General features: G+C 52.7%; 2 protein-coding genes across 5 annotated transcripts in view; one reads left to right on the forward strand and one right to left on the reverse strand.

Annotated features, from left to right (window-relative positions):
- Positions 1 to 1,418: 1,418 nt before the first annotated feature.
- POLH (DNA polymerase eta) lies at positions 1,419 to 13,217 on the reverse strand. The gene is made up of 10 exons (XM_050950019.1): positions 13,003 to 13,217; positions 12,779 to 12,913; positions 11,494 to 11,720; positions 10,337 to 10,506; positions 8,987 to 9,090; positions 7,533 to 7,652; positions 6,421 to 6,544; positions 5,003 to 5,068; positions 3,364 to 3,536; positions 1,419 to 2,370 (listed from the first exon to the last, which is right to left on the reverse strand). The coding sequence occupies exons 1-10, from the start codon at positions 13,137 to 13,139 to the stop codon at positions 1,524 to 1,526; spliced, it is 2,103 nt and encodes a 700-aa protein (XP_050805976.1). The 5' UTR covers positions 13,140 to 13,217; the 3' UTR covers positions 1,419 to 1,523.
- A 380-nt stretch (positions 13,218 to 13,597) lies between these two features.
- Positions 13,598 to 16,456, forward strand: part of XPO5 (exportin 5) — a 37,694-nt gene continuing 34,835 nt past the window's right edge. For all 4 annotated transcript variants that reach the window (XM_050950010.1, XM_050950011.1, XM_050950013.1 and 1 more), the window contains exons 1-3: positions 13,598 to 13,796; positions 14,624 to 14,745; positions 15,462 to 15,534. In XM_050950010.1, coding sequence (XP_050805967.1) covers positions 13,692 to 13,796; positions 14,624 to 14,745; positions 15,462 to 15,534 — 300 coding nt within the window. In that variant the 5' untranslated portion in view covers positions 13,598 to 13,691. The remainder of the gene's footprint in view (positions 13,797 to 14,623; positions 14,746 to 15,461; positions 15,535 to 16,456) is intronic.

Raw genomic sequence — 16,456 nt, forward strand, 5'->3', positions numbered from 1 at the left:
CCACACCCTGAGCTGCTTTTCCCACACAGTACTAAGTTCAAGAAATCATATTCTAGGTTATTTCCCTATTCTCTGTGCTGGCAGTGCAGGCTAATGGCTCCTCAGTCACTGAATGCAGTACAGTTCAGGCTTGTTCCCTGCACCATTCTAGAGCTGTCTGCTCTGCTGCAAGGGTACTAAGTGCGAAGCCAGCCCTCAAGGTGAGCTATCACACCCCAGCCTGCCAGCAGAAGTCCCACAGATTGTTGTAGCCTCCTTGGTGCAGCAAGAGAGAACTGGGCCAGTAGAGCACCTTGTTTTCATGCTTGCCTTTAGAAGCAATATAAATGGTGATGTGGCATCTTGGAGGGACTCCATTAGCCCATTGTCCTCTTCCCCTGCAAGTAGTGGGTTTGATTTTGGAAGAACTTGATTTTCAAGTCTCTTTGCCCTCCCCACAAAGGACTCTGGTTCTGGACTTCAGCTATACTCACAGCATTACTGGGGTAAGGGGACACTAGCATAGGGCCTCCCAGAGCTGTGTGGCCTTGCTGCTTAGATCACCTCACAGGAAACACATCTCTTCTGAGTAAGGGTTACAGCAGTCTGCCTTGTGTGCACCGGAGCCCAGCTCTGAGCTGATGTTACTGTAATGGCTTGCAGGCTGCAGGTGCTAGTTGACCCTCCTGAGCTGTAGTGCTCTGCTATAATCTACAACAGCAATGCACTCTACTATGCCTCGGCCTCCCTGCCTTGAGAGAAAGGCCTGCACAGTATGTTGGCATGCCCTGGCTTTGAAAACCCTCCCTAAAAGGGGACTAGAGTCAACAAACTTGTCCCAGAGGAACGGCTCACATCCATCCATGCATGAGGCGAGGCTGACAGAACAAAGCTCATAGAGCATCACTGTGCCCCTGGAGACACCTTATTACTGCTGGCAGCTTCTCTGACAGGACTGATCAGAGGAACTTCCCACCTGCTGTAAGATGCTGGTGAAGGAGTGTGGAATGGTGGGGCTCAGCTACCACCCTGCCCCCCTCCCTGGCAGTAGCAAGGAGGGGAGGTACTATACCAGATCAACTAGCATAGTCAGACAGGAAGGAAGATCCTGTGGTTATGGCACTGCAGGGATTACAGCTCATTCCCAGGCTCTGCCCCAGACTCCTGTGACCTGAGGCAGTAACTGTCCCTCTACATAGCTCCCCAGCAGGAAAATGGGGATAATGACACTTCCCAACTCACAGGAGCATTGCAGATGTAACATCCATTACAGTTTGCAGAGCAAAAATGCCCAGTAATGGGACCATAGTAATGCCTAATCACTATGCAGGCTGTGCCATCCTGACACTGTTTCTGTCAGCATCTGCACCTAGAGGCAAGAGGAATGGTACCAGAATCTGCCAAGTGAAAAGGTGGGTGCATTTCCCCAAGAGCCTCACTAGGTTCCAGACCTTTATTATGCAATCTTTGGCTAAAAGTTATTTACAGGAAGGATAAAAACTTCACAAATCACTCAACATCAGGCTAAAATGGTCCTGGAGCTCCTAGGGGGGCAGCCGTTTAAAGAAGAATTCCAGAGTCCTGGTCACTCCTTGCCTGGGTCGCTTTGCACTGGAGCCACCAGGGGTCTTGGCGTTGCTTTTGCTCTTGGCAGGAGAACTGGGAGCAGCAGCAGGGACCCTGAGAGGGCTGGCTTCTAAGAAGGAGCTCTGCAGCTCCACAGCAAAGTGATAGTCCATGTGCTCCAGGAGCTCCCACACTGGCACCTGCTGGCCACACTTCTCACAGTGCAGCTGGTCTGCTGGGGAGCTGGCAGGGCCTTGTACAAACCCAGCCGAGGGTGGCAAACTCTGCTCCTTCCACGCAGGTAGCTCTGAAGCAGCTGCTCCAGCTGATTCTGTTTTTACAGTGCTCCTGGAGGCTGGGCCAGCAGAAGGGGTTTCTGCAGGATAAGGGAGCAACTCCTCAGGGGGAAGCCATCTGTATGGGGAGGGGGAGCTGCCACCCTTGGGACTGTGCCTCACAAGAGCTTCTGGAGTCTGACTCTTGCTAAGGACGAGACCTTCTCTCTCACTGTGGCCACAGGGATCAGGCACTGACAACTCTGCCTCTGCACTGGGGACAGCAGGCAGGCAGGGCTCTCTGGCCCCATGGGCTCGCTGCCTTTCTGCTGCCTTCCGGAAAAAGGACTCAATAGCATTCATGGGCTTCTTGCTGGGCTCTTTTCTTGGGCTCCCAATGCACTTGGCATTTGGGCTGGTTGCATTGGTGCCAGCTGGCAGGGTACACTGGGCATCACTGGTCAGGAAGGCAGCAATGCCTGCAGGTGAGAGTGTGGGAGCCTCAGAAAACTTGCTTGCGTAGATATGCAGAAATGTAAGTGGAGGGGACCTGTGGAGAAAGGCAGAAACAGCTCAGACCCAGCCCAAGAAGTGCAAAGCCGTTCAAGGCAGGATTGAAATAAGTGTGTCAGGTTTCACTGGGCATGGTGACAGTGCAGCAGCTGAGAGCCGGGACAGGACATTGGTGGGCTGGTAGGGGAGGGTGTTTTAGTCATGCCTGTTGGCCAAACACTAGTACTCCTTCCTCCTCATGACTTTGCAGTAAGAGGCCTGGGCGCTGCAGACTGCCTGTGTTACTGCCAGGAGCAAAGCAGCACTTCCTTGAGGAATGTGACTTGAGCAGAGGGACCTGGGCCAGGCCCCCTGGATTCTGGCAAGAAGCTTGACTCCTCAGTGCCATCTGCCAGGGGTGGGAGCTCCTGCAACTCTCAGGCTCCCAGTCAGGAACGAGCTGTCCTGAAGGAGTCACTGCTCTGAGCCCAGCACACTGCATCCTCCTGCCCAAGCTAGGACACGAGGGTGGAAAGGAAACAGGTTGTGGTTAAAGTGCTTTTATGCCCCCCATGCCCTCTCTGCCCAACAAGCATCTTGTCCCCTGACCACCAGAGCACAGCCACTCTCTTCTGGCTAGCCCAGGGATAGCACCCTGAGCACAAGCCAGCCAGGTACTCATGCTGCAGCAGTTCATTCCAACTCCACAGCAGCACAGCCCTGGGTGCAGCCTTGCCCCCCTTTCTACTGGCACTGCCGAATGCTGAATATGGAAATTAGCACTGCATGGTGGGGGCCTGGGGGTGGCTGATGCTCAATAGCTGCCCTTCTGGGTGGGTAGTGCTCACCGGCAGCTGAGCCCAGGACAACATGTGCCTTCCATCTCTGAGGGCACCAGCTCTCTCTGCCAGAGCCAGCTCCTTCCAAATTCAGTTCCCACTCCTGTCAGTATTCAACACAGCCCCTTTGTCCTGCATGTGTCATCTCCCAGGGCACAGCCCAGCCCCCTCCTCCAGCACACCAACCGAGGCCAGGAAGGGGACTTACTCACCATGCAGCCTGCTGGGCTCCAGCCACATTGCAGTTTCTGATGATCATGAAGGCATCACTGCTGATTTTGTGGGCGTCATAGCGAGGCAGGGCACAGCAGCGTGACAGGGCACTGGCTCGCTGATCGCCTTGCATGCGGATGCTCACAGTCAGCTGTTTGGCCACCCGGCAGTTCTGCGGAGAGAGGACACAGCTACAGTACAGGGCAAAGCAGTGAATGCCAGGGACGGGCTCAAAGAGGTGCTCAGCCTAGAGCACTGTACTGCCAGCCTGTAACTTTACAATCCAATCTCACCATCTGTCCTGGCAGGTCCAGCTGCTGTCTGTCACCATCACACTGTGTGTGTGAGGGGCTCATACACCTTGTGCATGTGTGGGGGGAAGGGGTGTAATCCCTGCTTCCATCCCTACACAGGTACATTCCCCTTTATCCACATCACAATACAGCATATCTGCAAGGCTAGTCTCTTCCCTGGCCAGCAACGTAGGCTCTGCAGGTTATAAAGCAGCTCGTTCACTTTTAGGGGTGCAGGGCAGGGCTCCCAGGAGGGAGCCAGCAGGAAGCACATGCTAGGACTGAGGTGCACAGAGAGGAAGCTGCCTGACCTGAGCTCACTCATCCCCTCATGTGTACCTGATGCTCGCATCCTGTAAGGGAGGGGACTGGAGGACAGTGGGTAGCTCAGGGTATTTTGGGGTCAGGCCCTCCTACAGCACCTCTCTGGGTCCTCCCTCACCTCTTAACTCACAGTCAGCCAGCAGCAGTGCATTGCATTTTTTTTAAATGCTATTTGGTTGTGTTTATTAAGAATTACTTAAAATTAATACATATTTGGGAGATCTCAATAGACTTTAAATATTTAAAGCGATCAATAAATGCTACCAATAGAGTAAACATATGAGTGCGTTTGTAGCTGATTACTAGAAATTACTATCCATTATTTAACATTATTACCCTAAAACAAAAGTAACAGTTAATCTTCATTGGGTTTCTGAGAACTGGGCGGGCAGAAGCCCACCCACTGCTAACGGATCCCCCCCCAGCCTAAGGGGAGGATCTACAGGATCTCAAAAACCCAACTGATTCCGGGGGACAACTAATAAAAGAACAGGGACAGGAGTGCAGTCTGAGGGTCATAAGAAGGGAGCCTGACGGGGACACCAAGCAGAGAACCCCGGACAGCACCCACTGCTCCTCGAAGGCATCAAGGGAACCAGTGGATGCCGCCCAGAGGAACTCTGCCCGGATATGTGAACAGACAGAGGATCGGAAACAAGCCCCACAGTCACAGGAGTCTCCACTGGCCAACCTCCTTTCCCTGGTTGTGTAGATGGCCATTTTAGCCTGGGCGAGGAGGTTGACCAGGAGGTCCCATGACTTTGTGGGGCCACGGATAGGGAGTGCATAGAAAAGGAGGTGAGGGGAAAAGTGCAGCCAGAAACACAACAGTATATTGGTGAGGAGCTGGTATAGGGGCTGCAACCTGGCACACTGTAAGTGAACGCATGCAGGGCAACTTCCTCTGCCACTCACCACATCCCCCAAGCTGGTGTTAGACAACTCAGGTAGTGGAGACCCTGCTGCCTCTGGCCCAGCCCCACAGCAAGGAGAGGCAGAAAACCCTCAAGCCCCCCCTTACTTGGTCTCTGTCCTTGCTCAGTCTCTCCTCCAGCTCCAAGGCCATCTGCAAGAGCCAGTGCTGCACCTGCAAGCAGCACACAGCAGCGTTTGATACAGCCCCAGGAAACCCCCACACACATCCAAGTAGCTGCTATTACAGGACCTGGCAGTCAGCCCTAAACACCACACCAGGCAAGCTGCTGACAGCCAGAGCCCCAGGCAGTGAGGAACATTCAAGGGGCACTTGGCTCAAACTAGGACGAACAGATCACCACAAATGCTTCCAGGGAATCAATAAACCCAGGGGAGACAGGGTTTAGATTTAATCTGAGCTGCATCCACCATGCCCCAGAATCTAGAGCAGCCCAGACATTGCAGCACATGTCAGTGCTGGGAATCTGAAAGGGACAGGAAATCTTCCAGTGACATTGTCCCAGGCCAAGAGAAACACAGCAAGTGCAAAAATCTTGCAGATTTTTAGAGCTCTCATCACTCCCGCCTTCTCAGCTGTTAGTAACACAAGGAAGGACCTAACAAGACAATGTCCATTTAAACCTGGATCTGAACTCAGGCTGGGAGATTCAGAGCTCAGCTTTGTGCTACTCTATCATATGGATGCTTAGAGAACCCTCTCCCACCCTGCCCAAAGATAAGGTGCTCTCCAGTATGGGCCCAGCTGACGTGGGTGGCATGTGTGTTAGCAGCAGGTTTACCATCACTTGCACTGCTGCTATCACACAAGGACTTTCATTCCATCCAGGCATTTAAAGGCTCCTTTCCAGCAGGAATCTGGATTCCCCTTGGAGAAGAGACTTAGGAACCGAAATAAAGGCCAGCAATCCTGACAGACACAACTAGATGACAGGGAATTTCAACAGCACAATCAGTTAGCTGTCTTCTTCCAAGCTCCCGCTAGCTGCCGTTAACCAAGGCAGACTGAAAGGCAGGAGCAGCACATCTTGTAGCAAAGGCAAAGGCAGAATACAGTGAACAGGACATTCTCATCTGGACACATCCAGCACCCTAGCATCCAGATGGTCCCTCAGGCACAGCAGGACCATGGGGACAGAAATCCATCGGTGCCAAGAAGGGACTGTGCACACAGCTGTGGAGAGGGCACGACAAAGGAACACTCCCTCCTCTCTTTCCAGTGTGCTGTAGCATATGAAGGGCTGAGAGTCTCCTCTTCCCTGCTGACGAAGGGAGATGTAGGATGTTTCCCCAAGGAATTACACAGCTGCTGTTGCACAGCCTCTACAAAATCTAAGAGCCTGATTTCAGGGCACTGCATTCAGCATGGTGAAATGGAGCAGCTCTTGCAACAGTCTGAGCCCAGAGGGAAGGGGCTGCAGCCTGTGGAATGACTCAATGGCCATCCCCATCTCTCCTATCTCAGGTCCAAACCAGTTCTGCTCAGGAGATCTTACACTCTCTTACCTGCTTCTGAGTGGTCAACGCTACTTTCCCAGGGAAGTTCTTGCTGCAACCAATGGACTTAGGCAATTGTCTGGGTTTCACAGGTTCCTGTTCAATTCCTCTGCACATATCATAGAGCCAGGACCTGAAAGTCCAACATGAGGTTTGAGATTAAGGCTGATAATGTTCCATCTCTCCTCTCGACTCCACCTGGGCTCACTGAGTATTCAGCTTAGGAGGACCTCATGGTTCCTGCACCTGCATGTGAAACTGGGCCCTAGGGACTCATGGGGCAGTGCACACAGGCAGGGTTCAGGGACAACTTAGATAAACCACACAAGGGGCCACATGAGACTCACCCCTCAGCACAGAATCTTTTTCTGCAGAGTACTGCACAGGTGGTATCCAACAGCTATGATCCCAGCTGCATCTCACACTGGCCGCATCTGGGGCTACAGAGCTAGGTGACTTCAGCTAGCTGAAGCAATAGGCTCCTTCACTGCTTGGCCATTTTAAACTATAGTCAGGTGATGGTTCCAGCTCCCCAGGCAGCTGTGATGGCAGCCAGCAGCAGGTTTCATTCAGCTACTCATGGGGAAATACCTTACAGCAGTTATTGCTCAAGTGCCCCAGCTCCCTCCCTGCGACAGCAGAATTCCCCAGACTAGAGGCTGCCAGACTGGTATTCTAAGCTCTCAGTGCCCAAGCCTGGGACTGGTATTCTAAGCTCCTAATACTTAAAATGAGGAGCCTCAGTGCTGGGCCTGAGCACTGCCTGCCTCCCATTCCATTCTGTGTTCTCTAACTGGCTCTAAAGCCTGGATTGTGTCCCTGGAGCAGCACATACTCCGCAGCAGCATACAGGGACAGCTAAATGGGAAACAAGGGCTTAGCCCTTGGGAGGATGGACAGGGGCTAGGAAAGATCAGAAGCCAGTACACGTGCCTAGCAGACCATTACAGGACACTGCTCATGTTCCCTGTCTCAATGCAACCCTGAAAAGGCCCAGGCAGAAACTCTCCTGAGCAACAACCTCAGCAGAATGGCCTAAGGATCTATTGGTGAAGGGGAGGGAGAACACAAGTCTATAATCCTATGGAGACCTGCAGCCTAGAAGCCAGCATGTCACCTACCCAGTCTTGTCTCCAAAGTGAGTTTGGAGCTGTGACTCGCTGAATAGGGTCAGCTGCCCCATGTACTCCACTCCCAGTATGTCTGTGATGGAGGCACCCAGCTTCCCTCCCAGGTGCCGGCTGCAGGAGAAGGAGGAAGCATAGAAGAGAGCTGTCACTGGAGACTGAAACATGTTCAGCGCACCCCAGCTCCCATTCACTGGCAGGAAGCAGGGTAGGTGGGGAAGCAGCACTGGCTGACCAGACTCTTGACCAAGGAGCAACACGTGATGATTCCAGTGAGGATGGGACAGCTCATCAATTCCTAGCCTGAGATGTGGTTGCAAAGGAACAGGGAGAGAAAAGGCAGAAATGCACAAAGACAGCATCCCAGCACCCACCCTTGCTTAAAATCTATTTGTTCACTCACTCTTCCCTGCCCTCTCCCCTGGGTCTAGCCATTCCTCTGTGGGCAGGAAAGCCCACAGTAGTAGCTGCCTGAAGGCAGATGCTAACTTTGCAGCTCTTGAGCACAGCTTCAAACTGGAAACGTTGGTAGTACTTTTCCAGCTCCACCATTGTTCCTGAGACATTGTTCATAGTGGATTGTACAGATGTTCAGAATATGACCGTGAATGTTCTCCAGGCTCCTGGTGTTCAGCTCCCTATCAGTAAGGTCTGAATACACCAAGCACGAGGAGTTTGCATGTTTCCACTTGGTGAGCCTTGCATGTTGTCCCACTGCACTTCTTGAGCTTAGCTACACCTTAGGGAACAGGTTCAAATGATGCCAATTGAACTGTGGTAGGCCATTTGGGCTTGCCTCCTTCATTGAGGCAGAAGGGAATGGCAGCATCTCCCAAACCCAGTCACTCATGGTGTCAGAATGAGCTTTCACACTCAATAAATTGGGCAGATCTTCCCAATAGGATCCCCCTTCTCTTTTCTTGCATGCTTTAACAAGCAGTGAATTAGTTAATATTTTAAGGGCATGTCTACTTAACAATTAATTCTCAGCAAGCTACAGTGTGAATTGACCCTGCGATTAGCTTGCCATGCAAAAATCATCCATTAATGCGCTTTGATCTAGTCCCGTTTCAAAGTGCAGTAAGGAACTGTTAGTGAGAGTAAACAGGGTCCAAAGAGACAGTATGCAGTGGGATAGATTCACACCCCAGCCTGCCACAAGCTAAATGTTCATGTCGACAAGCCCAAAATGTCTACGCCCTCATTGAGCTGAATGGGGCAGTTCACACTTCTCCGAGTTATTCCATTGAGTTCCGCAAGCAGAGTGAGCAGGAACTAAAATGTACATCTTGGCAAGCAGACCAGCTCGAGATGATTTTTTAAATGAAAGCTTAGATTCTGGTGAACAAAGCAGCAGCATGAAAGAGGGGCTGATACACTCTATTGCCAGGTCCCAGCTCAGTCCAAGTCCCGAGTTCAACAAAAGCACATGACTCCCCAATACTTACATGCTGCTGATGGGCATGTGGCTGAAGAGCTGTGGGACAGATCCCTGGGATACCAGCGTCTGGCGGTTGGGCTTGTTCAGCCCACAGGCCAGTTTTGCCAGTGCCTGGAATATGGAAGAGCGTGGAAACCCCATTACTGCAAACCCCACATGCTCAGAGGACTACAGGCTTCTAAAAGCCTGCCTACTAGGTTCTGCAGCACAGCCCCCAGCTAACAACTGAAGGGCTCTCTCTAGGCTTTGGGATTCCACAGCGTCTTCCACGGGCACAGCTCTGTTGAGGACAAGATTCAGGTTCCACCACTCTTCACTCCCGGTTATTAACTAACACAGGATCTGAACTGTGCTGGCTAAATTGTCTTTAAACACAGCATCACCTGCAACAGTCTAGCTCTGAGAAGGGAGTCAGAACCCTGCTTTAGACAGTTTAGAGGACTCTGTGTGTTTAGTGTGGTTGTGTTGGCTCAGTTCTGGTCAGGAAACTGTGCTAAGATCCCAAGAGCAGTCCTCACACTCCTACCCTACTACCCACCCCATGCCTGTTTTCTCTGTCTGGGCCTCTCCTCTTCCATCCTTTCTGCTCCTGTCTTGCTCTTTCTTGCTGTGTCTCCTTTAGTCTTCTCTCTGCAAGGTCAGCAGCAACAGAGTGCTACAGAAAGAAACCTACAAGAGGCTAGTCAGTAAAAGGTCACGTAGTTAATGCAGCAGGAAACCCAGAGCTGCAGTATCGGAGTGAGTCAGTTCCCCTTTGCAGCTGGCTGTGTGTGTTCCTGTGGCTGCCGCTGGTGGCTGGTTGTACATTACCCAAAGCACATCCACCAGACTGGAAAACAGTAAGACTGAGAAAGCCAACCTGACCCACATCACATCAGCATTCATGGGGTGGGACGGATGGGGGCGGGGAGGAAAGAGGACTGAACTAAGGCTCTTTCTGTCCCATTAAACAGGAGTTTACACCGGTAAAGCCCTCCTATAGGCACAGACTATGCCTCCTCATTCTAGGAAGGAAACACTCACTTTAAGATCAATCATTTCTAGAGAGGACTCTCTCCTGAGCACTTTAAAGATCTTTTCCACAGTGAGTTGACTGCTCGGGATATGCCAGAAAAACCAGAGCCCTGGCCAGTAAGTGAATCTAGTTCTAGGTAGTTTACGTCTCCACAGTACTGAGCAAACATTACAGCCCATCCTCGTGCGTAATGTTATTTTCAACTACATGTATTTAAATGTGGCCATGATGTTCCATTCTGCTCAGATTTCATCAGACAGTGACTCTGATGATTTCATTTATTTTACTGCATAATCAAAGTACGCCACTTGAAACAAAACCACCCCATTGTGTTACACACACCTTGTTGTGTGAAATCCCAGCTGAACACCTCAGTCCAGTAACTGCTTCCACAGCTGCCCTCATTTCCTCCACAATTACTGCTCCTACTGTCAGCTGCAGCTCTGGACAGCTGATGTCACCAAAAGGCAGCGACTCAAGCCATTGGTGCAAGCCACGCTGCCGCAGATCCTCTGAAAAAGAGCACAAAGGGGATTAAAGCCCAACACAACAAGGAGCGTGGTGGTTCCAGCAAGCCAGAATGAACAGTGGCCACACACTTGTCACTGCACCTTTATTCCATGGTCAAGAGGTAAGCTCCCTGCACCAGTGCATTTAGAAAAGGAGAAATCCTATTTACGGGGCATGTCCTTTGGAGAAAGGAGAGCAAGTCACTTTCCTGCCGAACTACTGAAACAGAAACAAGTACTCTCCAACTGCACCAATAGGAGCTTGAGAAGGAGGAGATGAGGTAAGACTTTCACACACAGATCTGTGCTGTGGAATAACTTGAAACAGACTACATGAATTTGCCTTAGATAAGATGCAAGTTAGTAGGTATGTTTGTCCAGATTTGAAAGTGCTCATGTATATATGTGCACAACAGTGCTCCCTAGTGGTTGTTTGGGGACATTTTGGACTAGAGCCTAGTGCTCTTTAAAGATAATGCCAGCCTACAGATGTTTTCTTTTGAAAATGAAACTTTAGTCGACTTTGAGCTTCAGCACCAGACCATGGATAACAGAGCCCTGGGACTAGGCACTCTGCATGGCAAGTAGGGATGAAAGAGGTTGGGAAGGGGCAAGCAGGGAAAGGGGACTCTAGAAATCCTTCCCGAGACTCTATTTGCAATGCTGGCCTTTCACCTGTTACTTAGGTCAGCCTTGTTTCCCATAGACTCATAGACTTATAGACTCATAGGTCAGAAGGGACCAATATGATCATCTAGTCTGACCTCCTGCACAAGGCAGGCCACAGAACCCTACCCATCCCATGCATTAGGGTATTTCTACACGGTGCGGCCTCCATTTTACTTTCTCTTTGACACAAACTGCAGTGTAGGGCAATTCATTTTACCCTCACTTTCTTAGAGCTGAAGGGAAATAAACCAAGATGAAAAGCAAAAAGGAACTATTAACTTCAGGAAAAGCAGCAGCATCTGCCAGGTGACTTGGCATTACCTTTGCAATCCACACTCTTTTTCTTTGCTGCTGTTGTAGAGACATTTGGCAGTCCCTGGATGTAGGTAGTTGGCAGCAGCTCGGCTGGGATAGGCTGCCCTTGCATCTTCTTGAGCCTCTCTTGCACAGTGCCAGTCAGGTCCATGTAGGCTTCATCAATGCTGGCACGCTCAATCACAGCAAAGCGCGACATCACTTTCATCACCTCTACACTAGCCTCTCGGTATCTGCAGCGGAAAACCATAAGGAGCTCAATCTTTGTCATGCACTTGGGACTCAGCGGCCTTCCAGCCCAAAGTCTCTTTCCTTCTGTCTCTCCATCCAACTCCTCTACTGGCTGAGACCTAGCCATCCGCTCGGGCTACTGAGCTGCTGGTTTAACGGATGTGCTCCTCTCCCAAAGCTGAGCTTATGTTTTGCATTAATATCTTTGCCCCACTATTCAAGGACACTAGTCTGATCCTCATGTGGATGAGCTCAGAGGCTGAAAGCCAAGGCACATCTCAGTCTGGTTTTCTAAACCTGAGGTTAGTGCTGGGGAAGGGTCTGCTCTGACACCTTCAGACTCTGAAGGCTAATCTACCGTGGGAAGTTACACTAGCATAGCTCCATCTCTCAGGGCTGCAAAAAACCCACAGCCTTAAGAGACGTTGCTATGCCAACCAAACTCCTGGTGCAGACACGGCCAGTCAGTGGAAGGATTCTCCCAGCAACCCAGCTATTGCCTCTCGGAGAAATGAATTAATGACACTGATGCAAAAACCCCTTCAGTCGATGCAGGAAGCATCTACACTAAGGCTACGAGGACCTTTCCTGAGATGCTATGACTACACTACAGTGCCTACAGTGGCGCAGCTGCACCATTGTAGCACCACTAGTGTAGATGCTCTAAACCAACGGGACAGAGCTCTCCTGTCGGCTTCATTACTCCAGCCCCCCTGAGCAGCGGTAGCTATGTCAGCGCGCTGTCCACACCAGGGCTTAGGTCGGTGTAATTTGTCACTTCGGAGGGTGGGTTATTCACACCTGAGGGCCATAACTTCTCCCAAGCTGTAGGGCATACACAGTCTCTGCCCTCCCTGCCTGTGCCCTAGCAGGGGTAGCACAGACCCGGCCAGCGGGTTGTGGCTGGGAAAGCTTTACTGCAGGTTCCCCACGCTTCCCTCGCATCCTGACACCGGGGGCCTGTCCGATCAGTGTCCCAGCGCCCAGGAGGGAGAAACCCCGACCCTGCAACAGGGCGCCAGGCGCTGCACAAACACCGCGGGCCCCGGGCTCGCCTCACCTGGTGAGATCCGCCTTCCCGTAGGCCTCCGGGACCCGCGCCAGCACCAGCTGCGGGCAGCGCTTCTGGGCCTCGTCCGCCCGCATGCCCCGGCTGATCCCGAAGGCGCGCGCCTCGTAGCTGACGGCGATGATCCTGCGGGGAGACAGCACAGAGAGTGGGGCGGGGCGCGGCGGGCCGGGCGGGGGCCGCCGGAGGGGAGCTGGGGGAGAGGCAGCACGTACCCGCCGCCCCGCCATGCGTCATATTGCACCACGGCGCAGGGCTGGCCCCGCAGCCGCGGCTCCCGGCGCTGCTCCACCTGCGCGAAGAAGCAGTCCATGTCCGCCAGGGCCACCACGCGCTCCCGCCCGCGAGACATGGCCCCTGGGAACAGTCAACGGCTACGGCTCTAACGAACCGCGCGCGGCGGCCGTTTGTTTTGCTCCCCGCCCCACGTCGAGACGCCGCGCGCGGCCTGCTGGGAGCTGTAGTCCTCGCGCGCAGAAGGAGAAGAAGGCCAGGGGACCCGCGATGCACGCTGGGAGCTGTAGTTCCCGCGGAAGGGGGTTGGCGGTGGATCAGTCTCGCGCCCCGGTAATATAAGCCCCCTCTTCCGGTTTGGAGAACTGGCGCGGTATCTGCGGCTGCTTGTGATTGGATCGACGGAGTCGGGACGGAGGTTGGCGCAAGCGCATTGCCCGATCGCCGCAGGCCGTTATCCTCCCTTCGCGCATGCGGTTTCCCCCTTCAAGCGTCGCGGGGTTGTTGGCGCATGCGTAGAAGCCTCCCGTTCCCCGTGGCACATGCGTACTATGTAGAGCCATCTTGTCCCGGGTGCGCCTGCTCCCTCCTTCTCCCGTTGCAGGAGCCCTGGTCCTCCCCTGCTCCGGTTGCCCCGCGCGGACCCCTCCCCTCCCCGCCCGGTGCCGCCATGTCCGCGGAGCAGGTGAGCAGCCTGTGCGAGCAACTGGTGAAGGCGGTGACGGTGATCATGGACCCGGCCTCCACCCAGCGCTACCGCCTGGAGGCGCTCAAGGTACCGGGGCAGCGGGGTCCGCGTGGGGCGGCCGGGCTAAGCGCTGCCCGCTCCGCACCGGGGTCATGGCTCGGGGCAGAGCTGGACCCCTGGGCCCCAGATCCCGGGGAGCTCGGTGACCGCCCCCCCCCCGAAACCTGTCACCCCCCCGCCCGCCTCTCGCCTGGCTCTGCCCCCGTGAGGGGTCCAGCCCATGTGTCTGCTCCGGGACAGCACGTCTCCGATACCCCTGAATTCTGCCCTCACCTGAGCTGGGTTCCCCAGTCTCCGTCCGTGGGCTCGCCCTGCCCCATGGCATGGAGAGCTGGCAGCCTGCTTTGCCTTTAATCCCCCTGTAGGTGTTAGGGACTCCAGTGATACCTCTAGTAAAGGTCTATAGAGATAGGCAGTTTCTCGGGCTGGGCTTTGCTGCAGCACCTTTTCTAGCTTGAATATGACCCTGAAGTTTGTCTCTTTCCAGGCTGGTCAGGGAGATCTGAAGGGCATAAGAGATTCTCATTTTGCTGCTCGGGAGGCTCTGAGCAGTGTCAGAGTCACTGAAGTAGTCTGCAGCCTCAGGAAGGCAGCTCACAGTATTGGGCCACATTGGGAAAGTATTCCCAGATAATGAGGATTTGAGACACTAGGCGTGATGCTTAAATTGTACAGAAATTGCTTGCTTAGCCTCCTGTGCTTTCCAGGGAAAGTTCTCCTCTTGCAGTGGGCAGTTTTGAAGCGCAGTTTTTCCTCTTATCTCCAAACTGCCCTAATGCTTCACTTGTCCCACCCTCGTTTCCGTGTTGCCTCTTGATAGTTCTTGATTCATTATTATCCTTATTCCTTTTCAGTTCTGTGAGGAGTTTAAAGAGAAGTGTCCCATCTGTGTCCCCTGCGGTCTGAAGCTGGCAGAGAAAACCCAGACGGCCATTGTCAGGCACTTTGGTCTTCAGATCTTGGAGCATGTGGTCAAGTAAGGGAGCTCGCTTGGGCTGCATGGATGTGGTGTTATCCTTAACTCTGGAGAGCTTTTCATGGAGAGAGACCAGGCCTGCCCATGTCACAGTTGTCAGTGCTAATTATTGTTCCTAAATGTCTGTTGATTACAGCAGTGGACAGCGTGTCAGGAGATGTGGGTTCTATACTGAGCCTTGTTGTTAAGTCACCGGGTGACCTAAGGGGGCAAGTCACTTCCCATCTCTGTCCTTGTCTCTTTGTCTTTAGTACAAGGGTAATAGCAAACATTGCAAGAGGGGCATGCAGGTTAATTCATTTCCTAGATCTTAGACAAAAGATGCTGGAGACAGGCGGGGAAAGTATTATCAGTAGATCACTGTAAAGTTCTCTGCCACTAGTTTCAGATTAATAAAAGTACCTCTTGGAGATCCTTCTTTGTTGGCTCCGCAAACCCAATATTTTGTGCTCTTGGTCCTTTTCCTGTAGATGTTAATGAATCCTGCCCATTCCCTGAACTGTGCTGATGTCAGTGGTGCAGGGTGCTCTAACTGGGCAGTAATTTTAACTTCAGCCAATGATGTTGCTCAGTAAGGGATTGGGTACTGGCAGAGCAAATGAACAATGCAGCTTCAGCCTCCATAACTTTGGCAAAGGGCTGATGGATTTCTAAGACAAGTCAGCGATCAGTGCCAGCATATTGACTTGGTGCCCTCTGTGTGTTTTGTTGGGCAGGTTTCGCTGGAACAGCATGCCTCGCCTCGAGAAGGTCTATCTGAAGAACAACGTCATGGGGCTCATATCCAATGTAAGTGCTGGCTGCCTCCAGGGCCAAACCACTATATGGAGCAGACTCATAGACTTTAAGTCCAGAAGGGACCATCATGATCATCTAGTCTGACCTCCTGCACCTATAATAGACCCATAACCTCTGTCTAAGGGACCATAACTAAGGCTACATTTTAGTCACAGATATTTTTAGTAAAAGTCATGGGCAGGTCACGGGCAGTAAACAAAAATTCACATCCCATGACCTGTCCATGACTTGTACTATACACTCCTAACTAAAACTTGGGCAGAGGGACTGCGAGTGGTCTGGTGACGATCTGGTGCTGGGAGGATGGCCCAGGACCTCTGCTGGTTCTGGGGGGCGGGGGAGGGTCGGCAGGGCTGACAGGCTCCTTTCTGGCTTCGCATGTCCCTGCAGCTCCTAGGAGTAGGGAAGGCAAGGTGCGCTATATGCGCTGTTCTCGTCACGAGCTCCGGCTCTGCAGCTCCCATTGGCTGGGGACCACAGCAAATGGGAGCTGTGGGGGCGATGCCTGCAAACAGGGACAGTGCGCAGAGCCCCCTGACCTTTCCACCTAGGTCAGGTAAGTGCTGCCCCACACCGAAATCTCCTGAGCCCCCTCCCACACCCAAACTGATGCTGCTGCTGGTGACCACCCAGAGTGTTGAGGCAGCCTCTGAGCCAGCTGCACCAAAAATCACGGAGGTCACGGAAAGTCATGGAGTCAGTGACTTCTGTGACAGACACACGCAGCCTTAACCAGAACCTCCTGCTGAGAGACCCATAACCTCTTGCAGAGTTCTTTCACTTTGCTGAGGTGGCATGTGGAAGTGAGGAGGAAGGATGACGTTAAAGTACAGGAGGCCTGAGTTAAATTCCAGACTGTGCCCTTTACTTGCTATGTGACCCCGGGGGGAGACACCATTTCCCTCTCTGCCTC

This window comes from Gopherus flavomarginatus, chromosome 4, assembly GCF_025201925.1.
Source record: "Gopherus flavomarginatus isolate rGopFla2 chromosome 4, rGopFla2.mat.asm, whole genome shotgun sequence".
Taxonomy (NCBI): Eukaryota; Metazoa; Chordata; order Testudines; family Testudinidae; genus Gopherus; species Gopherus flavomarginatus.

Coding starts and splice junctions, on each gene's coding strand:
- POLH (XM_050950019.1), bottom strand. CDS start 13,139: ATGTCTCGCGGGCGGGAGCGCGTGGTGGCCCTGGCGGACATGGACTGC. Junction 11,721..12,778: donor GGGAAGGCGGATCTCACCAG/GTGAGGCGAGCC, acceptor TTTCCGCTGCAG/ATACCGAGAGGCTAGTGTAG. Junction 2,371..3,363: donor GGAGCCCAGCAGGCTGCATG/GTGAGTAAGTCC, acceptor CTTTCTCCACAG/GTCCCCTCCACTTACATTTC.